Source organism: Eucyclogobius newberryi, unplaced genomic scaffold, assembly GCF_026437365.1.
Source record: "Eucyclogobius newberryi isolate DKJ021-1_F unplaced genomic scaffold, fEucNew1.0.hap1 SCAF_17, whole genome shotgun sequence".
Classification (NCBI taxonomy): domain Eukaryota; kingdom Metazoa; phylum Chordata; class Actinopteri; order Gobiiformes; family Gobiidae; genus Eucyclogobius; species Eucyclogobius newberryi.
Window position 1 is genome coordinate 25,254,051 of NW_027315801.1, and position 25,694 is coordinate 25,279,744.

The following is a 25,694-nucleotide window of genomic DNA, read 5'->3' on the forward strand; positions in this document are numbered from 1 at the left end:
CGTATTGTAGAAATTAGCCCACTTCTGCCTAGCCCTAGTGTCATATTTGGGTGGGTTAGCCCTAATTGCCCTGCTAATCTGTGGCCTGCTAAATGACCCGCAGAGCTGCACCGCTAAAAGCTCGACTTGAGTCACTGATTGGAGGCCTGGCTTTTTTGTTTTCTTTGGCACATTAAAAACGACGGGGCTGCTGATGGAAAGCCTACAGGACTATTGAAAATGTAATTAAGGCCTAGGAGCGGCTTTTAAACGCTTGAGTAGTGCAGAAACAGACTATGGCCAAAAGTTTAATACATGGGAAATGAGCAGTGTGATCAATAAGAGAAGTTAGACCTTTTTTACTGAGGAAATTCGATGGCCGCTTCACCGCCCACTTACGGCTGCTTATTTTCCACTGGAGAGACCAATTCTGCGACGATGTTTGTTTCGAAAAAAGCTAACAGAGCTATTTGAGAGACATAGTGATTCAAAGAGTCAATTTTGCGTCATTAAAAGAAAAAAAACAATGGCAAACGGCGGCAATTGTATTCCATTGTTACAAATAGAATGCGGCCCCAAGAATGGCAGTAAACAGTATTTTGCGACGACTGCTGAGGCTGAGTTTGAGATGCTGCAATGATTTCAGGTTATTTAAGGCAAATATCTCAGGCAGGAGAAAGTGGAATAATAGGGTTCAAAATACTTACAGGCTAATCAATTCATTTCAGAAATACTTTAGATTAGGGCTGCACAATATATTGCAAATCATATCGTATCACAGATGGCTGACGCAATAATCGGTATTGAAACTAACATAATATTGCAACAGACAGAAATGTACGGCAAAACAATTGCAAAAGGATGATTATTTAAATGGAATTGGTCTCGATTTTGTTACTGGTATTTTTTTTTTATTTGGACAGTTTGACTAACATATTAAAGCATGAAAAGTATTCTTTTTGCAATAACTGAGATTATTGTGTCAAAAAAGCATTCATTGCAATAATTTACAGCCGTATTGCAATCATTTTCAATATCATGTAGCCCTACTTTAGATGATGATATAGTGGTGCATTGCATTAATATTTCTGCATTCTTGAACTAAACTCTAATATCTACAAGTTTCAATTCATTCACAGCAAAAATACTACGACTACAATTATAGATATTCTCACTCCAGACCAACCCATTCATCACTGCTCCGTTAATTTGATGCAATTAGCTCCCTTTCAATAACAGGCAAGAAGTGGAGCAATTATCAGAAACACATTTTTTTCATTGCCACCGGTCTTTGTCCAAGGACTAGTCAGAACTGTACATCGTTAGAATCATCTCTTTGTTTCACCACACGCAAACCGGGATGAAACGGCACCTTCAGAACTAGTCCCTGTCTGTCAATGTGGCTGAAAAATCCCCCCCCCCACAAAAAGTCTATCAAACTGTAACTCTGCTGATAAATATGTACGCTAGCAGCTTGAAAACCAGATGTTTCCCTCCAATTAAAGCTTGCCGCGATGCACCGCTTTGCAAATAAATTGTTGCTTTTTTTAATTAACGGCGCATGCTAGCGGGCACAGAAACCAGTAAAGACAATGCAACCGCAGAGAACAAAAGAACGGCTCGTCACGGGGGCAGAACGGGAGCGGGAGGAGGACACGGAGGACGAGGCTTTGAACTTCTGACCGACCAAGAACAACTAAGGAGATCTAGTTGTGGAAAAAGTCGGCGCAGTTTGGTGCGAGAAGGCGACCAAAGCACAGTGTGAAGCGGCGGAAGCTGACAGCGTGCACACTGACCAGAATGAGAGCTACGACATCAAAATATAGAGCACAAATATGTTACTTTTATCCAATTTCTTTATTCACATTACCATTAGCAAGTGAGTTGTGAAAGCGTTGCATCAAAAGAAACCGGGACATGCTGTGGGCCATTTCAACTAGTCTGATGTCAGTCCAATACTGTGTTCATATTCCAAAATAATGAAGAATTTATACTGTCCGTGTATAGACTTTTATACAATGTGGTTTTACAGAATGAACCAACTGAGAACTAAAGCTAAAGTCAGTTCATTCTTTCTCCTTTTTTTTCTCAGACATTTGACATTTCAATCGATCCTTTGGGTTTAGGTTATAATTATCATATCACACAACGTATAATGCATTACGAATCGCCTAATGGCCTCACTGTATTCCAGGATGAATCACAGTAGGCCACCTCCATAGCATTAACAACAGATGCAGGGCATTTGCACAAAGGAGGATCACACTTAAGGCGCCGCAAACATAGAAACAGAGAAAAACAGTTCACAATGTACTTTTCAGCAAACACTCTCCTTATGCAAAACATTTATCCCAAGCTTTCAATTTGAGCTGACACAATTATCAAATCGCAAATGCTGCAATTATTTTTAGATACTATGCAATGTCTTTTTCTTATTTTAAATAGAAAAATCTTGTTTTACCTGTAGTTTAGACCTTTACTTTATTTTGAAATGAATGGGAGTCTTAACTTATAACATGTACGTTTATATTTCAGTCTTCTTCTTCTTCTTTTTGAGCACTTCAATCATACTTTTTAAACATAACTTGCAAATCTAATCACAATACTAAAACATGCAATTAGATTTATTTGTCTCCAAAATTGAGAATGACCCTCCTCCACATATCACTTCACTGCCCACTGCTCTGGTTATAGATATCGAACGTCTCACTCGTGGTGCAGCGCAGATTAAATCAAGTCATCAACTTTTTCTCACATCAAAGCCTTGAACGGACATGTCCACGTGCCCGCCATACCGATCCCACCCGGCAGCCCCCTCCGGCGCCCTGGCCCTGCTTCAAAGGCACCCATCCCAGATTATTATTTCACCTAAATCCCTGCGGGTCGACCCGAACGGGCAGAAGGAATCACACTGGACTTACCATCAGGAGGCTGCGCCGGTGTGAAGTGAGGAGGTTTGTCTGAAAGAGATAAAAAAAAAAGACAAAGGGATTTTAGTTTGGATGGTTCACAGACTTCCCATGGGTGTCGAGCCTGTAATTGAGTCACTGGAATACAAGCGATGTACACAGGTCTGGCTTTTGACTGCGAGATACCCCCCAGGACCCCCCCCCCCCCCCCCCCCCCCCCCCCCTGCTGAGCCTATGGACAGGGTCGCTCCGATCAAGGGGATCAAGGTGCTTTTGTCACTCATTGTTCTGTACCTGTGCAATCCTTAAAGCTCATTACATCAGTCTGACATGTTAAATGCAAGTACAGGGATTTAAAATGATCGTCTCATGCTAAAGGTTGAATTCACGGTACATTTTCTCTTGTCTGAGTCACACGCCTGCAACTGTGGCATAAGGAAGCGACGCAGTAGTCCCAGACATAATTCTTTGAGTCGGTTTCATTTAGTTTGGCTGAACATGAGGATTGCAACAATGTCAAATTTCAGTGTTACGATTATTGAGAGCAGAACTATCACGGTTTCACGATTATTGGCCAAACCAGATTGAAATCGTGTCTTGGCTTTATGAAAAATGAACGATATATTGTCACATAAACAGCGTGATAAAAAAAGTACTTTATATGTTTGACTTTATTGGACTATAGACTGAACTGAAATTGATGCTCACAATCCTTTTTTTTACCATTACATTGGGCCTTGAATATCACAATGATTTATTAACCGAATAACCTTTAATAAAATATCATAACCCATAATTTGGTTGCGCTACAAACGCTTGCCCTTGAAGTATATTTTAACTAGAGCCCATTGGTCAAGATATACATATTTGAAATGAGAGCAATCTAAACACGGTAGATGGATAAAACATACATGTACAGAGCATGCATAATGAATGTCTTGTGCAGCTTCTAGTGTTATCCCCGTCAGTGGTTGCCTTCACATGAATACATTAAAGCACTTTTCTTTTTGCAGTTATAGTCTGAAGTATTATCTATTTTGAAATCATTGTGCAGTCAAATCCGACCATCTTGGACATTGCCAATTGCACACACAGACAAAGAAGTTAGAAAATGTACATCATAGCGTGAATGTATTATGAATCGTGAAGATATGCGAGATTTGATTTGATCGGGCAAATCGTTTATAGTAATACAGATAAAAAGCTAGACAAAAGGCCTGATTGGAGATTAAAGAAATTTAAAAAATGTATGATGCAAACTTTCAAATGAAGGTATAAAGTCACATTTCTGAGATTTTGCGATTTATCTTACAGACGTTTTCCATTGTCTGATAACAAAACCTCAACAAAGACATTTAAAGACACATTTAATCACATTTCTGTTGGGATGACATAATATCGCTTGAATATCGCAATTGGGATATCCATTTTCGTCAATATCACCTACTCCTACTTCTAAGCGATGTAGCAATATTTTACAAAAATCTCAGAAACAATAAGCACACAGCTGTAAAATAATCTGAACCGTGTTGGAAGAAAAACAACAACACACATTAGCTCTGCACACTGAAACCATATGCAGAATCAATCACTTTTTCTCTTCACGTATAGGGTGTCCTCGCGCGTTTCTCGCGGTATGAGGCGATGACATAAGCCGTGGTGGTTGCAGAGCGGCGGGTAACCGGATATAAGGTGTCAGGTTAGCTGGGCCACATACTTACACTCGAGGGGCAGCCCTGACAAACCGGCTGTAATCTGAAACGCCCCACTGTAACACGCTGTTGTTGGGAGATGGGAAGGGAATCTAGAACCAGCAGAGGGATTTTAATCTATTTTTTTTGCAATCCAAAGCCGTACTTTAATTAATTAATAATTCAGGAGTTGAAAACCTAACCAAAATGTATTTCCATCAAACAAAGCATTCAAAACACAAACATTTATAGATATTTTGGTTCAATTTGTGCTAGTGCAACAAGCAACTCTCTGTTCATCATCTGTATGTAGCAACATGACAGCAGAAGCTATAGACCACATTGTATTCCACATTCAATCATTTGTCCATTGTCTCTATTCAAAGACTGGTCAGAGTATATGGTCAATGCTCCATGTTACATAGCCGTTTTGGCACAAATGAAAAAACAAAATGTGCTGCTCGCTGTGGTGAGCTGCAGCTCTCCGAAGGGTGATGTACTGTAAAGAGAAAGGACAAATCAGCGGCGGTTTTTCAGCCCAGAAGTTGTTTTGGATCAATATTGCAATTTAAAATGTCCAAAATGCAACACAATGATCCACGGATGTCGTAGATTAGAACTATATACTAGAGAAAAACACAATAGGTCTTCTTTAAAAGTCTTCTTTACTTTACCAAATGTATGAACGTCTAACTCTTAACAATACCACAAATCAATTGTCAAAATCTTTCAAGAGGCTTAAATTATGAGCGCAATTAATGACTTGTGAGAATATATGGCAGAGAATATATTTCTTCCATTTCCATAGTTACCATCGCAACACTTTCATGTAAACCTCATTATATTTCCATTGTATCAACCAAATGACTATACCTAATTATACAAGGCATTTTTCTCTGACCACAGGTTACAATAAATTGCACTTACAACTTCTTTTTTCCTCTGTACACCCAACAAACATGTCTGACATTCGCAACAGACCAACAGCCCTGACGTCTGCGCGCTTTGGTTATTGAGTAAAATATAATGCATCAAATCAATTACACCGCTAACCCATTTTTTCCCTTCCTGACTCGTCACGCGCGCCATTTGAGCCCTTTCTTACAAGTCGGGTGATAACCACAGGCGCCTTGGCTGAGTTTTAAATGTAGGTTCCCTTCAAATTGCTTGTCAACAGACGAGGCTTTTTTTGGGGGGGGGAGAGACTATGAAGGAGCATGGCGGAGGGAGAGAAAAATGAGCAAAGGGGATGTGAGGAGCCGAGGCGGGTGCTACAGAGGTGAATAATGAAGTGCCTGCTCCAGCGCTTCTCCAGTCACTCATGACCGTTCCTATCTGCAGGGGATTTTCTCAACACATATCAAGGGTGCCGAGCTGGAATTGCCATGAAGGAGTTGCAACAGAGGTTCAAACAGGCTGTTCCCCCTGCCTCTGTAGCTGTAAATATGGTTGACAATGTATGGGTTTCCTCAGGGTGTTCAACTTTCAAGCGTCGACAAAAACTGTGCCGTAGCGTGATTTGGCAGATGCTTCCAAACCAAAATGTTGCGTCCTAAAGATCGGCCTGGGTGATATGGTGAGAACGATCGAATGGTGAAATCAGCATATCGGGATTGGTTCGTTAGTGCAACTCTATGCTTAAACACTTTTCTACACCCACTCACTCTATTGGTCAACCCCTGCTAGGCTCTGAGTGGTGGATTTAACCATTTTTTAGCGAACAGACATTTACTTCTCTAAAGGCAATATAAATACAGTCATTTACATATTGCACACCCCTAACTAATGATTCAGACAGGATTCCTCAGTCTGAGCATAATTGTTCAAGAAGCTATACTTGGTGTAATTGGATTTTTGTATTTGTTTGTTGTTTAATTGTGTCTCTAATGGTGATTGTGCTGTTTTCCCCCCACAACTTTCTGTATTTACGTGTTTCTGCAGTATTTGCATTTAGCACCACTGGCATCTGAGAGATACAAATTCATGTAAAAGTTCTATTGATTTATGCTTTTACTATGTTTATTATTTTGAGTCTATTTTAGTCTTCTGCCGTTTTACTTCCACCCCTGAAAGAGAACAGGACACTGGCCACAATGCCTGGACCAAAAGCATACAGGAGCTTCCTGTTAACGTCAAAACGGTCAAAAAGCCAAACGCTTTCTTAAGACTTCTTTAAACATGGCTTTTATTTATTTCTCCCGTCTTGATGTCAAAATGGAATTCACAGGCAAACTAAAATAGAGATTTTGAAAAACGTACTCAGAAGGTGCAGCTTTACCGATAAAAAGTTCAGGCGTTGTGACACGTCAATTTATTTTGACTCAACGCCGCAATCAATGTGGATATCAACAAAGAAAGACGACTATTTTAGCATGACACCCAGACAGCCTGCGCGCTCACTGCTGTTGGCGTACACCAGAGCAGCTGTACAAAGGGAAACAGCTTTGGACAGCGTTAGGTACAAAGCAAACTGCCATGCCAAGCACAGCTAAATGATTTCTTCACATTTCCATAGTGAAAGGACGAGATAAGGTCTTCCATAAACATATCGGGCTTCCCATCTCTGTGCACTCGGCGAGCTGCGTGCCTTTTCCGAGCCGGCTGAATGTCACGACATGGACATCATTCACCCTATATCTCCCACAAATCAATACGTGTCTGACTCTGACATTTAGCCAAGTGCAGAAGAAGGGGACGAGTCTGTGCCGAGCCGGGGTACGACTGTTGCAATTATTAAGATAATAATAGATTTTGAATGCAGCAAGAAATTGTCAAAATTGACGGAAATGTATGACAGAGATGTTAAATGGCAGGCTAGATAATACTGTAGAATGCGGGGATGGACAATAAACTGCTGCTGCAATAAACAGCCAATATTTGTTCTAATGATTGTTTTTTCTAATTCCAATGAAAACACATCAAGCACTCAAGCTAAAAATGTGGCTACACGTTTACGCACTTACCGTAAAAAGCACCACAAATTAGGCTATATCCATAAACATGTTTTTATTTGTGAACATATTTTAAAATATCAATATGAACATATATCGATAGCCAGCCACAACAGCAGGTCAAATTTTGATATTGGTTTGGAATGGAAAAAAATCCATATTGGACCATCACTAAAATAATGTAGATTCCTGGCAACTCCAGACTGTATTTAAATCTGAGAACTCGACAATTACTATTGGCAAACAATGTTGTTGTTGTGGCAGAACTGAAATGTGCGAAAATGAGTTGCTGGAGTTGGAAGGTTTACACTAACTTTCAACTCTAGTTCTTGAATAGAAAACTGGCTTATTTGTCCATAACATTATGCTTGGAAATCAACCAATGCACCCAAACCTCCCACGACTTTGCAATTGGCTCTAATTTTGACATTTCTCTTCCAAACTATATGAACTGCTGCTGACTTTATCTTGGCTCTCACATCATACTCTCAATTACAACAAGCAAACACTTTTGTCAGAGCAATCATTCGTCCAATCATTCGTCCAATTTTCAGATTGGAAATGCACCAGATGACTACCTTTGAAACCTACCACATCGCTTTAGTCTTACTTCTTTTTTAACAATAATTCTCGTATGATCGTATGACTTAATTCTCTCACTGATTCACGGTCCTCTGTCCAGCCTCGGCGGTCACCTTCCTCATCACTGCTGCTGATGTCTAACCGCTCTGGTGATGAAGTCTGTGCGTGGGTGCTTTTGGCATGTCCTACACCGGGGCCCGCGCGCTAACTGTGCGCTTGGCCCCTTATGGCGACGGCACACATTGCTAGCGCGACGAGGTGGTTGTAAGTCTCTCCTAACCTCCTCCTTCCCCCTGACTCGCCGCCCTCTCAGATACGTCAACATATGGCAGCATTATCTCTGCCCCCATCCCGCTGTCCTTGTGGTCTTATGCTGAGGGCTCTTGGCAGCATAATAGAGCCCATTTCACTTCATCAATTTCTGCTGAACGGATTTCTTTTCACTCAGTCAGTTCGGAGGGGAAGAGTGGTCTCCTTAAACTCGCTCGGTATTAAATCTAATAGAATCTGTCTGGCTCAAATTGATTTGGTCGCACGGACAGGTTACAAATGAAGTGGGCCCACCCCTGCCACGAACACCGGCTAATTGGATGGACAGGGGGATAAGAAGAGAATGCACAGAGATGAGAAGTTAAACAGTACGATTGTTTTCCATAGGTTTCGAGATATTATAATGGTCAATATTACAGAACGCAACTGCTCAGTTGCCAGGCTGAACACCGCACAAATATGTCACAAATTTAAATTATAGTAGTGAATATTGTGAAAAGAAACATCGAGATTGAAGAAACATTCACATTGTTTAATTGATAACCATTCCTCTAGTTAGTGAGCAGCTTTATGAAATTTTCTGACTGATAAAGTTGCGTTATTGTGACATAAACAGCCACATATGACAACGCCTTACACCTAGGTTTACCTTTTTGGAGTGGAGTGGATTGAATTGAAATGATTTAATTTTGTTTCTAAAATGATGACAATAATAATTTTTTTCTTTAATTATATTGTGACCTGAATTATCACAATTATCAATTAACTGATTAATCTTGACATTCCTATACATACAACTCTAGTTCTACCCATCTTTGCAGAGAGTGAAAAGCAAAACAACTTCAAGACTATCTTGGACATTTATTACAGATTAAGTAAGCCTTATGGGGAAGATATCTATTTGCATCATCACACTAATAATGACTGATGAAAGAATATGTACAGGCAGCTTCTATCGTTATAAAAGAAGAGGAATGGAAAAATAACCACATGAGAAGAAATTTGAGCCAAGAAAGCCAATAAAAGTCTAAACGTTTGATGCATCACAGAGTCTGGTACAGTTTTCAGGGAAAGAGAAATGGAAAACAATGAATTTACATTTTCTTGCAACGCCACAGTTGGTAAATCACGACAACCACTCATTTTGATATTTGATATTTATCAGTTATACATGGCCACAATATGCAGAACCTTTAGAGCTGGGTTGAAATAATCGATTTTCCGATTTTTAATCAATTCGCATATTAATGACCGATTATCGATTCGTAAGTCCAAAGATCGATTTTCTTTTTCTTTTAAATGTATTTTTTTTTTTTTTTTTTTTTAATTCAAATTCTTTTCTACATTTCCCTCAGTGAACTTCAATCTACCTTCAAGAAAGATAATTCAGGACTCCATGATTATCTTGAAGGTAGATTGACCCTTAACCTTTTCATCAGTCTTCCATCAGTAACTACCAATACTTGTAAGATTTGCTGTTTACCATTGATATAATACTAGTTTTAATATGTTGCTTCTCTACACAGTCCTGAAGTGAAGGAAACGGTTCAAATACATTTTTCATTTTTAATAACATTAACCCCCGGATCAAATCGAAATCGGATCGAATCGGAAATCAGATCGAAATCAGAGCGAATCGGATGGGATCTGAGAAATCGGAAAAAATCGATTTTGAAATGTAAAAATCGGAATCGAATCGATTCTTGAAATTCGAATCGAAACCCAGCTCTACCTTTGACTGTAATGCACAATTTTCACACCAAGATTGTACCAACTCCCGTGGAAAAGGTGGGCTAGCCGCAGGGAAAGACATCTAAATTAACAAACAACCTTATTAATTTATACATGCAGACCTTTGTTGTAATAAAGCTTTGTTCCTAATGATGGGCCATTTTAATCACGGCATCAGAGCGAACACACAATCCAATTAGTTTTGGTTTAATGGCTCGATATGCTGAGGACAAGAACTCTTTTAAAGGTTAGCTTGTGTTTGGGCGGCCCCTATTTCAAACATTTGCAGGGTTTATAAAGTTGCGCGAAGTTGGCGATGGTAAATTTGGGTTGCAAAATGTGCAGCTCTGCATCCAAACACTTGACGCACACGGTACACTTCAAGCCATAAAGGGATAACGACATGTTAACTATCTGTGAAAACGGGAATAACAGAAAATTATTAAACTGTCCGGCTGCGCAAAGTCCAGCCATATGTGATCAGAAACTTGTCTTCTCATGTGCCAGTTCCAATTCTGGATAAGCGAGAGGGCAGCGTCAGGAATGCAGTATGCAAAACGCCTGTCAAATCAAGATGCAAATCAGTCCACGCCGGGCAACAGATAAACATGCTAAGAATATGACCAATAATAATGTTTACAGTCGTAGTGTCGTAGATTTATTGAGGTCACTCCGCACATCGAGTCAAAAGAGTTCACTTCATCATTTTTCGTGTATTGTATGTCCAGACGCCTGCGTTTCTGCTGGAGGTCGCACATTTCTTTTGCTTACGACTCACAACCTGCAATAGCCCATGAAGAGAAGATTTTTACTGACAATCTATAACATTATCACATCCAAAGCAATGGATAATGCCAGTTTTAAACATACACTAAACACACAACATCATTAGAATATGAGATGATATGATCAAAACTGCCTTTACCGGGAAACAAGACGACACAGTCAACACAGTGAGTTTCAATTTACAGCCAAATGTCAAACAAAATTCCAGCTCGAAATGAGTAATATAATAATAAATGACCAGTGGTACAGCTTTGACCCACATATGCAGAATTGGCCATTCATTTAAAACTACCCTTTGGCAAATTGTCCACTTAAATGGCGTTCATTATGCACTGCCCCATTTTCTAATCACTTCACATTACCACAAATTCCTTCCTTCTAATGCAGCAAATAATTATAATCGTACTCGCACAACAGTCATCCTGCAAAGCTGCAACAAGAAACTTCACCTTTATCAGAAAAGGCAAATATTTCCAAATGAAAGTAAAGGAGGATGAATCAATAATGGTTCAGTGTAAACACATTAAGTAAAAAAGGGCAAAATACTCCAGTTTGCAAAGTTCAACCCAGACTGGCGTGAATGATAAATATGACTGACTTCTAAATAAATGAATGCGCTTCCAAACGGCCGAACAAAGTTCCACAGCAGTTGCGCGCCAATCTTCTCTCTCCCCAGTTGCAATTTAATCTCAATTTAATACCTCATCTTTCAACTTGAAGTAAATGCCAGGGCTTTGGAGGAGAGATATGAGGCGATGTCAGAAGCCCGCGGACACGCAGCATCAAGGACGAGCCAACGAGGAGAAAAGGACAGCGACAGGACTCAGGTGGGATCTGCTACAACGTTAACGCCGCTGTCCGAATACTAATGCAGCCCAGAGTCTCCCGAGCAGGAGGCAAACACAGACCAGTGAACTTTGGAGCTTTGTGCAACTTAAACGAGAAGAGGATCCTAACTCTTTCTACACAATATTTTGGTTATGGTTGGTAAATAGATTTAAAGCAATGACAAGGTTTATGCAGATCTTTACAAAGCGCAAAAGGCTTTCAGTTTTCTCAGCGTTAAGAGTTTAAGGTTGCTCAACTGATTATACCACAAAATTCCTTTCAATATTGAGTACTTCAGAAGTACACTGTTTTAAGAATATTGGAAGTCAATGTTACACTTCAAACATCAATAAGTACTATTTATTTCAGCTCACCCTTTCCTGCTCTGTAAAGCACTTTGAATTACTTCCTTCTCTACAAATAAACTTGCTTTGCCTTGAGTTTTATATATATATATATATACACCGGGAATAATCAAATACAGCGTTATTTCTGGAACAAAAGCGAAAGCTTGTCTGTTTGTTTCACCAAATTAGACATAAAAGGTAAATAATAAATGAAGGATTCTCGTGCATAAGTTCACTTAATAAACATAAGTGCCGCAAGTTTACAATGGGGCTGCGCAAATATGACAACAGAATCCAAGTCACATATTAAATTCGGCTGGAAATATAGTTTACCTCTAGAAACATTTGAAAATGTTTGGAATGAATACGAACTCTTCAAATATGATTGCTCCATAATGTGTTTAAAATGTGAACTCTGAACTAATTGCAGATTTGAAAACATTTATCACAACTGCAATACTTTTACAGGAAAAAAACAAAACGCAAAGAGAAACTCCCCCAAACATTCACGCTCCCAGTCTGACAGCTTGTGCACAGCTGTCAGACCAAAGCATCAAAATGCATGAGTGAACGACACAGACGTCCGCTGCGGTGGAGTGGCGTGTTTGTGTGAGGCACGTACAGTTGTTGAGGAAGAGGAGAACGGCGAAGCCCAGCGTGGACATCGCCAGCAGGATCAGGCAGATGTTGCACGGTATCATAAAGTAGCGCACCACCAGCGAGACCTTGTGCTGATACCTCCTGTCCCGCTCCGGAGGCGGCGACGGGTAGTGGCAGCCGTTCATACTCCACTCCAGAGACCCCCTGCCCTCCATGCCCGCGGACGCACCGGGACGGGGCGGTCGCCGGGAGTTACCCAAAGACCCGTTGGAGAAAATGATGGCGGTCGAAGTTGATCCAGTATATGAAGAAAAAAAGGGAGCAGTGAAATCTGTCGCGCTTCAACTGGGGCTTTCAACGGTTTCCAGGCAACACATGTTTACCTATAATAACATCCATTTGGGGTGAAAAACCATTCAGACAGGGACGCTGGACTTTTCACAGCCCCCCACCTGTCCGTGCTCCTTCCATTCTGAGGGGCCCGCTGGGAGAAAGACTGTGCAATGTGCTCTAGAGTGTGCTTATTCTCCCTGTGCCTTATACTTACATTGGGAACATGTGTGGTTTGAAGTGGGTGGCTGTTTTTGTTAAATGTGTGCTTTGAATGTTCTACTGTGCCCGTGTGAATGCGCGTGAAAGCCAACAACAACGAAAGAAAATTATGAGTAACCACGTGGGTGTTTTTTAGTCATGTATCCAGCGAGAAAACGTCCACGGTAAATCCACAAAAACGGAATCTTCCTCTCCTTTCCTCGAGGCGCCTGGGTAATTAGCCTGGGACCCCTACTGCGCGCCTCTTGTCAAAAGTTCTGAAATTCCCCACAGAAGTGACAGCGGTGAATCTTTCTCCAACTTGTCTTATAGAACTCTTGGGGGAAGCAAGGTTAGCTGCTCCCTTGACTATTCATTTTCCGTTCGTTGTATCCTCTCTGTTTTAGCAATCCCTCAGCGCTGCTGAAGATATATTTACCGAGCCCGGATCCAGCCGCGTTGAGGCAACTTGTGTCCGCTGTGGTTTGATTAACAGAGAGGCAGGAAAAGCAGCTGGCCCCTGGGGACAGTTTGCTGCTCGCTATCCCTCTCGGCTGCCACTCCTCCTTGGTTCAATAACCTTTATGTCAAGCCGGTCCTGTCGAACGGGGGGGGGGATATACACACGGACGCCCACCCGTTCAGTCCTAAGAGGCCAAAGGCAGGTCAGAAGTAATGAGCAACAAAAGTTCCAGAGACCCGTTTGCTTGCTGTCCGCCTGGATGTCTCGCATGCAGCTCCAAGTGCACAGCAAGGCACTTCAAACTGAGCAAAAAAGACTTGCGCGTGATCCGAAATCAGACAGACAGCTTTAGGCAGAGATTTATTAGGCTTACTTTCCTTATGTCATCACCCCAACGGAGAATCCCATCAGAGGCAAAGCGCTCTCTCATCACCTTGTGGTTCTTGCAAGACTCATTTAGTCTCCGGATTTGCCTTTAAAGCCGGACTTCCCCGGAGTTGTCCAGAATCTCATCTGTTTCCACTTGACAGAGCTGTCTTAGTCCAGAGGTTGTCTTGTGCTTCCATTCACAAAGCTGTCCAAACATTCAGTCCAAAACAACAGCCTTCAGAGCATGGTTACTCCCCTTTAGCAGGTAGAATTCTTCCAAGGGGTAAGACAAGGAAAACAACCCCGGTGAGTGGATGGGTAAGCCTGGAAATCTTATCCGAGGGAGGAATGGAGGCAGTAGAAAGTTGCGTCCAAAGCAGTGGTCTCCCCGTGTAGCCGGCGTGCCATAGACTGCGAGCGTGTGCGCGCTGCTCTCAGCTCAGAGCCGGCGGAACGGATGAGCGCATAATGAGAGTGCCAAGCTGATATCGCAACAGAGAGGAGAGAGAGCGAGCAAGAGGTGGAGGGGGAGAGGCGGCGTGCGAGGGGCCGTCTTTAACAAAAGGAGAAGAGAGGAGGAGAGAGAGAGAGGGAGGGGGGGCAGAGGAGATGGAAGGAAAGAAGGCTCAGGAAAAGGGAGAATCGAGGCTTCTTGTTGGAGTGGAAGGGGGTTGTTCCAAATAAGAAAACAAAAGGGGGTCGGCTGAGATGTCAACCTACTATAGCAATTGTTTACGGACAAATCAAAAGAAAGAGTCAGAAAGATTTAATGAGAAGAGAAAAAAAAGGTTGGCAAAAAGAAGAGGGCGTCAGGGGAGGGGAAGTTATAGACATTAAAGTCAATTCCGTATTGTGATGCTCCAAGCGGCACTTGTTTGACATTATGCAACCCAGTCTGGGAAAACACTATGCAATGTTGAATTAATTCACACATTTCACTAGGTACTTTCTACAGTGGCCAAAAATGAATATTTAGCACATCTGGCAAATGATCTAAAGTGGAGCTATTCCCAAGCTTTTCAGCAAGACAATATTATCCAACTGAATCCCTGGTTTGATAATGAGGTCCAAATCAAAAGAGTTTTTTTCTTTCAAACTCACACCCTGCTTCTATATGCTTTTAATACTAAACTCCATGTCAGCAGGAGGTAGACACACGCTATCATGTGTTATTAATGCCTTTTTCTCTTTGTCTCTACACATAGACACAGAGCTACATCTTTACATGAGGCGTGCACGCTCAAAGCTCATGCCCACAGTGGAATTGCATGGACGCACACACAATTGGCTCTTCTGTCAGTAGGAAGGAAAAAAGATAGAAGAAAATAGCCATTTTCTCCAGCAAAGGCGCTGTACAGTCCATAAAGGTATAGACAAACTTGCTTTACAGGGAATGTTAATTGCTGGACTGTAGTCGTGGTACAGCCGTGAGGAACACCAGGGACAAAGTGTTGCAGATCTAGATCAATTCTGCTATAAGACAAACAAGTGAAACAGATGATTGACTATAAATGCTTATCAAACTGCAGATTTTTTGTTATATACTATGATGCCATTAAGCATTTTTTACTCACTTATTCAAATGCCTGCATAATGTAACACAGTCTTCAAGCTGTCTTTACAACTATGCTAATTGTGCCATAACAATAAAATAGTAATAAAACTGTGCCGTTATTGTTTATTTATATCCTGTATAGGTTGCTTTTACACAAGTGTGCTGCATTCTCAATGTAAATAGAAACATATAATACTATAAAACATATTGAGTAAGCTAATTAATATCATATTAAGAAATATTGCTATTGTTTGCATGCCACAATCCAATTACACTTTCACTTGCAGTGTACTTCTTGTTGAGAATAACTATAATCAACTGGAAGAAAACACATTTGTTTTAAAAGACTGCAAATCCTGCTAATGTTTTTTGAATATAAAGCCTTATTAAGTGGGTGGTGTTAAAAAGAAAGCATTACTTTTCCATGAACCAGATCTGCAATGGGTTGTACACAGGACAAGTCTAAAGTGTTTCTTTATTTATCTTAGAATTTATATCGAAAGAAGATTAGATAATACTTGAAATCTTTATATAATTTTCTGAAAACTACAATTGAAACTATTGTGTTGCTTCCTGCCTTGGACACAATAAATGGATACCTTTGGAACAAACAGTAATTTTGGGGAAAAGGGCCGTCAGGAAGAAGTGATGACACAAACTGAACCAACGATGAAGGACTGGAGACAAATAACAGAAATGTGCAAAATAGAAAAAAAAAATTGGAATAGAGGTGAGGTATTTTTATTTATGTATTATGTGCTACACAGAATATAACCGGACCAGAGGGCACAAAGCAAAGTAAAATGTATTATGTGCTACTTTTTACTTGCTTTGTGCCCTCTGGTCCGGTTATACTCTGTGTTTTGTATGTTTACAAATAGGGGGGGAAAAAAATAAAAAATTAAACATTAGACATACAGGGTAAAGTGTTTAAAATAATTTAACACTAACAGCAAAAATGATATATGGCTGCAATTTGTTAACATAATTTAGAGAACAAATGATTCTGTCTTATCATGTAAAAAACCTGCTAGCAAACGGAAATAACATGTGAATTGCAGTCATCAAAACACATGAATTGTACCTCATAACATGCCACGTAGTTATGATAATAGGTTCATCTTATAATGGGGGATGGGGCTGCCCTCAGAGCATGTTTCGGGTCCTATAGCTGGACTGTGTTTTCTCAAAAGCCAGTGTATAGATTCTAATGGGGCGGGGGGTCCTTTCTTCTCGTCGGCGCCATGCTGGGGGTCACCAGTTCATCACAAGCCCCGCCCCTTCTGCATTTCTATACCCCAGACAGAGCAACACCTCGCTACATTCATGGCTCAACAAAACCTGATTGATAGACTGGCTCAAAAGTAGAAAGCTCCACATCTGCTGGCATTTCCCTTTTCTCTTTCCTCCACTTTTATCTATGGCTGCACCGATGGAGCCGAATGCAGTGTTCACCCTGGGGTTAAAACAATTACAAACCACAGTCTGTACACTTAATGCAGACGTGAATGAAGGCCATATAGGGTGTATTTCTGTTGCTATAACGGGATAATTACAATTTAATTATAGGTAAGAAAAGTAATTCGCTGGTCTTGTTAGCTTAAGCATAAATATTCCATTCATTACATTAACCCTTCCAAAACATTAGCACACGTAGAAGTCTTTTGCGTAGGTTAGTTACAGTTAGTGATTAGAGTTGAAATTCGTACTAACAACCTCGTAATAAACATTTCTTAAATGTGAGGTTATTCTGGACAATAATGCACCAAAGTCATAGTTTTACAAGAAAAATGTGCCAAAAAAAGTTAGATATAGTTTGGCTATTAATAGTTGGTAAATTGAATGAACATTTAGCTAACAACCATGTGTTTGCGCTGTCTACAAACAACAAAGATACAGTTGCTGTTTTAACACAATAAATGATACCAGGCTGTGCCCGCAGCTGTTCTAAATACATCCCTCCAGAAAAGGTTTATCGGATTTAACACTACATGTTTAGTTTAACTGTAAATGTGTAAACATATTCATGAAGAAAATATTTTTCTTTTTATAAATGCATCATTTTACTGGATCCGTGTGCCATTTGTTTGGTGAAACTATGAAAAAAATGCATGCACGTAAACTCTAAATTGTCTACCAACTGTTTTGACATGCTGTGTCTGTATTCAAATGTGGGTGAAATGTCATGCTTCCCCACAAGAGGGTGCTGAGCAGTCAGTCACCCTACCACTGATGTTACGGCCCAGATGAACTCTCCCATCCACATCAAAGACTGTCTGCTTTGATCCATATTTAATGCCACAAGTATCGCACAAGGTTAACATCTCTCTCTGCCGCCTTTGAAATGGCAATTTCCATTAGGCAGCCAAAAGAGCATCTCTCTGGTTAATGGGCTGGCAGCGGCAGAACTTCAGCATGTTCACACAGCTCCTCAGTATGCACAAAGCGAGAAATTTGTCGAGTTCAATGGCCAATTGGCAATGATGCTTCAATCAAGGTGCTGTATATGCGTGTGTTCTGCTGCCTTGGAGCCCGCCGCACCTCACATGCTTTTCTGCCTGGCTGCTCCTCTTCTAATTGATTGGCTACAAAAGGGGACATTGTTGATGGCTTTTGTTCAGAATAATTGTTGCTCCAAAAGGTTATTATAAGAAAACATACTGAAAGCGTGAAAAATCAAGCAATATTAGGTGAAGAGAGAGAGAGTGAGAGAGCAAATTTGACATCAAAAGTCAAGGTTAAAAGTGCCGCTGCGTTGCAAAGTAAATGTTCCGGAAGTTATGTGGTTTTATGTGTACTATAGTTTCAAAATGGCAAGTTTAATGACGCGTAAAAAGCTTTTGCAAACTTCAAACTCTGTACAACAAACATGAGGCCAGTGATCCCATTACTCTCTATTGCATTTATTATTATAATTGGTCATATTTATTCATGCATTTGTTGAATGAACTGGTGTAATACAGGTTTGTAATGCCCAGCCATATGATGTTAAACAAATACTATCGATAGTGTTACAAATGTCAACTAGGATTCTTCCAAATGGGGGGAAAAAGCATATCAGTACAGAGATCTTGGTCAGTTTTTTCCCTTGAGAAGGCAAAGCAAGTGTATTTGTAGAGCACAATTCGTACACAAGGCATTTCAAAGTGCTTCACACAACAGGAAAACATTATTAAAATCACAAAGACATGTCAGAAATCACAAAACAGTTTAATACATAAAAGAGAAGAGTGCAAGTAGAATCCTTTCAGTCAGTTCTTAATACAATAACTCATTCGAACGATGACACATTTAAATTGAATACATAAAAGACTCTTGAACATTTAAAGACTTAACACAAATATTGTTTTTTTGTTTTAATCAAATTTGAAACCATCACAAGCACAAATTGGACAAAACAAATTTGGAAAGACTGAAATTGTGACAGCCTAACAAAGCTGCTCTTCCTTTCCAAACAACACCAATCATGCCTTGTGTGAAAATTTTGTTTTTGCACAGATCCGTGGCAAAGTAGAACCATAACAGCTTTTTGTGTATGCCGTTTTTTGGCTGCTGGATTTGCCAAGAGACCATTAACGCTGGAGCATCAGCTTGGCTTTACTAATGCTGTTAAAGATCATCCTGGTGTCCACTGTGACTGAGTTATGATGATGACGATGAAAAGAAGTCACTACAAATTTAGAATGGATCTGGTAATTGCTGGAACTAAAAGCTAATGTTGCATTGTGCCGACCCACTCCCCTCTTTTGGGTAAAGATAAAGCATTTAAAAGCATTGCCTGATTTGTTGTTTTACGATTAATTTGTTTGTTGGATGTGCAGAAGTATAAATGTGATAATATGTCCACATAAACAACACAACAGTATTTGCCGTTGGTAATGATGTGTACAGTTTATGGCCATAAAAATAAGTATAGCCTCAAGGTTTGTGACCAAGCTCCTTCCCAAATAAAGCACAATTTGAGAGCAATAGTTAGCTGTTAAAGCACATTTTGAGTGTAATAGTTTATTTACTACATAACAGTAGAGCTGTTATGTAGTAAATAAATACATGCCCTGTCTAGTGATTAGCTGAGTAAACGTGGACGTGGTGAGGTGCTGCAAAATGCTCCCAAAACTATAAAGTATCTATACAATCTGTCTTCACTAAACAGCATCATGGGAGTTCATGCAATAACAACAACGAATAAAGATGGGAAACAGAGTGCAAAGTAACACTTGTAAACCTGTATTCTTCATTGTGCACTTATAAAATACATTTTTGGAAAGTTTAAAGGGCACATCTTATACAAAATAGATTTTAACCCTCTAAACAGTGTTTCCTCATCATTAGTTCAACTGCAGCTACAACTGACGCTCGAGTGCTCAGAAGATTCCTGTGAGGAGGCGGGGCTTATCAGTTCGGAAGTTTTGAACAAGAAGTCAATGGGCTTGTTTTTATTGCCATGTGGTATACAATCATCAAACTGTAAAACGATGGTCTTATTATGATACAGCTAAATACTAAGTACCAGTGGCTCCTTTAAAAAGCACACGAGTCACTCCATGCCTCCTCCTCCACCGATCGACCAATAGACCATTAGGATCACAGCACTTGTAGTAATAGTACAATATTAACTCACAAGGCCAAGCCAAAAAGCTAACATGATGTTGGACAGGAGTATGCCTCTTGGAGGGCATCGAGCCGTGCAGTCCGCCCAGTCGCCCCTTGCAGCAACATGCCCTATAGCAGCAGGTGGGACAATCTCCTCACCAGCGCATTAACTGCAATCAGTGCAAGCTCCATACTCCAGTGCACCGTCAAACACACTCCCAGACATCCCCCGTCATTTTAGGTCACGACTTTCACAGCTGTGTACGCTATTGCCATTAACCTCTTGATTATCTGGTGGCTCAAGCTAAAAGGGTCGCAGGGGCGTTTTTTTTTTAGAAATAATACTCAACATCTTGAAAATGTCTTCAGGGCTGCACTAAATCAGCCGGTGGATTCGGTTTGGGTCCGTAGTGCAGGGCGTGGTGTTTTGTGAGAGGGGATTGGAACACCTCCACAGAGAGCGTTTATCAGCTCTCACGTAACAGCCTCAGACAAGTGTGAATTCAAGGAGCTGCTTTGTCTCCAAGGTGAAAATGAGTTACATGGACTCATTATTGAGGATGTTATTAGATTACGGTGAGCAAAGACAGTGTCAGTCAGTGGCATAATGTATTTCAAAATAGCACAGAGAAGCTGTTAAAGTTGGCAGGAAAAACTCAAAGTATACAACAAGTGATAACCGTAGGAGTAATAGACATGAAGTATGACATTAAGGGATTGTAGGGGAAAATCACACTATGAAGAACAACATTGTATTGATTTTAGATTTTGTCTACTAAAGAAAATTGTGCATCGATTAGTTCACTAAAAGGGAGCGTGCTGAGGGATAGGATAAAGCTTTTAAAACTTAACTGCACATAAGACCACAAAACTGCATGTCTATATGTAAAAAGGCAAAAAGAAAAACTCACAATTCACTGGCATCTTGCAACTTGCATGCCTTCCCTTTTTTACAGTGGTCCATATAAATTCTCAATGAAATAATGAATCCACAAATAGACATTTTGGTCCACTAAAGATAATAACTGCACACAAAAGACCACAAGCTCACGGGAGTTAACACAAAACAACTATTTTCACAAATTTTGGTTGACTAAGACACCATCGACTGCTTAAACAACTAAAGTCCTACAATCCTAATAGGTACAGATTTCAACAAGGAATTTCACTTTTTCCTGGCTGCACTATTGCAAAAATCAAGTAATCAATTATTCCAGCATTGGCAGGCTTAATGAAAGTGTCTGCTTTTAACTGAATAACAAGATTCTACGATTAGATTTGATATATTTTTAACAAGTTAGTGAAATGACTGCCAGAAATAACAGTGTTAGTCCAAGTTCATCACCCTAATTTAGATTGAACACATGGGCGACTTTATACATGTTTTACTGAAGCTAAACGGATCCTGGTTTAGTAGCAAATATTCAGACATGTTTTTCTTGAACTTCATGCTGCCCATATTTTCAACCCATCCAATTGACTTCGTTCTGCCTATCACAACCAGCCTGTATCTTTTGCCTTTTTAAATCTGTTACTAATATGCTAATACCACACTTGATCATTCATCCCTTGCCAACAGAAGACCGTGCATTTTTAGAGGAGTGAAGAGTGGGCATCAAAGTCCGAGTGGTGCTTTGATGACAGCCCTATTTGTGGTCGCGGAATGATGATATCGTTGTGCAAGTCTGATGTAAGTGTAAATGAGAGTTCCCACACAGAGGAGCAGCAGCAGTACGCTTTGTAACTCATATCTGTCCAGTTCTGGTACTGTGTGAGATTGACATCATTGTTGAACTTATAGAGTCAATCCTGAAAGAAAGTCTGATATGAGATAAGTTCCTTAATGCATAATGTTATTGTGTATATCAATCCTATGTTTACTTTGTGGTTCCCTTTTATTTTCTTAAGACTAAAACTAAAATGGGGAAATTTCCCAGAAAAAACATGGGTGAAAGTAAATCAATTTAAAAAAATACAGATTGTCACAGGGATCAGCTCACAATTACATTTTTATCCCCATATTACCCAAGGCAAGGCAAGTTTATTTGTAGAGCACAATTCATACACAAGGCAATTTAAAATGCTTCACACAACAGGGAAAAAATGCATTTAAATCACAAAGACCAAAGACATGACAGAAATCACAAAACATGACACAAAAAAAAAGAATTTCAGTCATACGCACAGCTAAACATAACTGTTTTTAGCTTGGATTTGAACATTGTCAGAGTAGTCCTGAGGTCCTCAGAGTCCGAGATGGTTCATATGGCACTAACATGTACGGGATGTACTTTGGTGCTAGGCCATGGAGAGACTTGTACACAAGCAGAGCTGCTTTAAAGTCTATTCTCTGAGCCACAGGGAGCCAGTGCAGAGACCTGAGAACAGGACTAATGTGATCATACTTCCTGGTTCTAGTCAGGACCCGAGCAGCAGCGTTCTGGATGTACTGCAGCTGTTTTACAGCTCGTTTGGAGAGGCCAGTGATCAGGCCGTTACAGTAGTCTAATCTACTGGAGACAAACGCATGGATAAGTCTCTCCAAATCTGGTTTAGACATTATACCTGTTGCTGATGTTATTGATTTGATGTGGCTGTTAAAATTCAAGTCTGAGTCCATTACCCAGGCACACACTTTGTTTTTCCTCTGGCCCCAGAGGCTTGTCGTGGCGGTACTGAACTTTTTTACAAGAATATTTAATTATATTAAAATAGACATACTCATTGCTATCTCAGCTCCATTTTTGCAGTGATTACACATTAAACTTTTTTTTAAAAAGGCAAAGAGAGAGAAAAAAACATTTATGTTGAATGTAATATCATATTTTCACATGGGGCTCAGGGCCTTTCACTCTGCTGTTGTTGTTATTGTTAGCAGTGGAAGGAAGTGAATGCGCTACAGCCCCAACTCGTCAAAGTAAACCATGGAGTAAAGTGATTACCGTTAACTAACAGGAGCGCAAATATCCCGTTCACTATCTCACATAAGTTCCGTTGACATACACGTGACATACACACATACTGGTACATATATAAACATACATAAATTTCAACAAAACCCAAACATTCATTGGCAAACCTGTGCACAATCCATGCTGTCTCACCTGTGAGTCGCTCACTAACACAAAGTGTGAACAATATTTGAGAGAGAGAAAAGGGTCTTATAGATAATGGTTGCAGACGTGCTGAGCTGAACTGAAAATGAGCAGGTCAGCTCATGATGAAGTGTTGCTTTTATAATTTTGTAGTGTATTATATGTTAATTTATTTATTTGATTGGGCAAGTATGTATTAGACATGTAACACACAACAGCATTTATAACTATGACTAATTTGCAGTTAATTAATTAATTGCGGTATTCAATTATCCAATTAAAGTCATACATTTTTTTAAATCTTGTCAATTACTCTGAATGAATAATATGAGAATGAGTTTGTTGTGGTCAGGAAATATGGACGGAAAATAACCTAAACTGTCTCCCTCCGACGCATCTGTGTCATACACACTGCTTGCCTGGCTCACAGCGTGGCATTAGCCTTGGGCCTGCTCCCTGACCTGTCCACTGCTGGTCTGCCCATCACAAATTCAAAATGGCAGCCGCCTCAGCTCCAGAGCCAGTTTTGCCTCGGGGATGATGTTCACCGAGCCTGCCTTACCACCCACCTTCCCACAAAACCATCCTTTTCCATCTCTGTTCTAAATGAAAACCCACCCATTCAACTCTGAGTAACTACTTATTAGCGGCAAATGATTTCCTAGGCAGCCCCTGTGCACAACGCCACCCACCACAATAATGAGTACAGGATGTAATATCCTTGGTGCCGTACTGGCGCACCAAGTTTATTTAGGCCTTCAGCACCCATGGTTCCTATCTAACATCGAGTATTATTCTAATGGACAGGTACAGACGGGGAGATAATTGGAGACAGAGAAATGATGGCGGTGACACACAGGATGCACAATAACAAGGTGTGATAGATTGGAACATGGGAACTTTGACAATCAAGTCGGCGAGATAGATCCTCTTTGTTGTATTTCTTTCCTAGAGAATCTCAGGAAAGCCATTTTGTGCATATAGATTGTGAAATGTGGCGATTTCTTACACAATTTTGATAAAGAAAAGACTCAACACTCGTTACCGACAACATAGATAGGACAAAACATAAAAGTCATAAAAATAATGGTTGTTTCTTAATACCATAGATTTAGTATTGAATATATGCTTTTCATTTGCCAATTGCGTTTATTTTGTAACATAAAAGAAAAGAAAGATCCAAATTATAATTTGGGTCAGAAGTGCAAGAGGAGAGTACGCTCGTCCATGTGGCAGGCATATGGAGCCAATTGCCGCAGTAGCTCAGGAAGACGGGAGAGGGGAGTGGACGCGAGGAGACGTTGAACCCCGGCAGGCTCCTGCAGGGAACCTGCAGTCTGGGGGAGCTGAGGGATCATACAGATGTGAGTCTACGGCCAACAACCCCATCTGTCACCGGGACTGAGCCAAGTCCCACTGCCTCCCGCCCCACTGCGGAGGAGACAGCAGCAGGGCTCTGGTGATGACCACTCATTACCACCGGGAAGACAGCCTTCCATGTGGCATCTCTCCAGGACAGCTTTAACCTCACATGGACATAGAAACTCCAGTGTGGCAAAGAAGACATGATAAACTGGCCTATCTGTGCAGGGACATGCATAACTCCAACTCCAAAGAGCTTTCCACCTAGTGTGGTTACAAAACAATACAAAAACATTTAAACTGGATTTTTATTCAAACTAGAAAGACTCAATGCTGTAAACTGACACTATTACTTTTTAATGAACAAGATACATTGGCATAGGATCTTATAATTCCTTTACCATCCCCTCATCATTATAAATAATAAATCATAGTATTGATATTATCTCAAAAGAGTATGCTAGTTTTCATATTTTTTATTGCTACTTCCACTACTCAGAAACTAAGCATTCAAGTTATCCTTCCTTTTCGTTGTGTCTTAACAATGGCTTCTAAATTGTAATTGTACTAAATGGTGGCCAATTCACTACAGGCTAGTTAGCTTTTATTATTGTGTGTTTTGTTTGTCTTATGTGTTTTGTTATTCTTTTGTACTTCTGAAATCTGAAATAAAGTTTGATTGATTGATTGATTGATTGAACGAACGCCATTCTTTGTGGAAAAGGTTTCTCAGAATATGCTACATGAACATTTTAATTCTTTGAAATGCTGCAAGTATCTGGAGAGTATCAGCCTTGTATGTATATTTATTCAAACTAAATGGTATAGACATTATATTTTTTTTGTTATTGTACAATGACATTTTTATACCATTGAGCAATTCATACATCTCTTTGCCTGTCATTGTTCTTGTCCATCATGAAAAACAATTACCCTTATTGTCGACTTAGTATATAATGATGCTATTTTCGTTGCAGTACAAGTGTGTATCTTGAGCAGCTGTGAGTAGGCAGAGGAACAGTGCAGTCCAAATGTTTAGCCCGAGGAGATGT

General features: G+C 40.2%; 1 protein-coding gene across 9 annotated transcripts in view; it reads right to left on the reverse strand.

Annotated features, from left to right (window-relative positions):
* agrn (agrin) overlaps window positions 1–25,694 on the reverse strand; it is a 344,610-nt gene that overhangs the window by 203,267 nt on the left and 115,649 nt on the right. For 7 of the 9 annotated variants that reach the window (XM_072449621.1, XM_072449614.1, XM_072449618.1 and 4 more), the window contains one exon: window positions 2,901–2,939. In XM_072449621.1, the coding sequence (XP_072305722.1) occupies window positions 2,901–2,939 (39 nt within the window). Of the gene's footprint in view, window positions 1–2,900; window positions 2,940–12,696; window positions 14,409–25,694 lie in introns of those variants that run through there. The other 2 variants (XM_072449617.1, XM_072449622.1) reach the window with 2 other exon arrangements.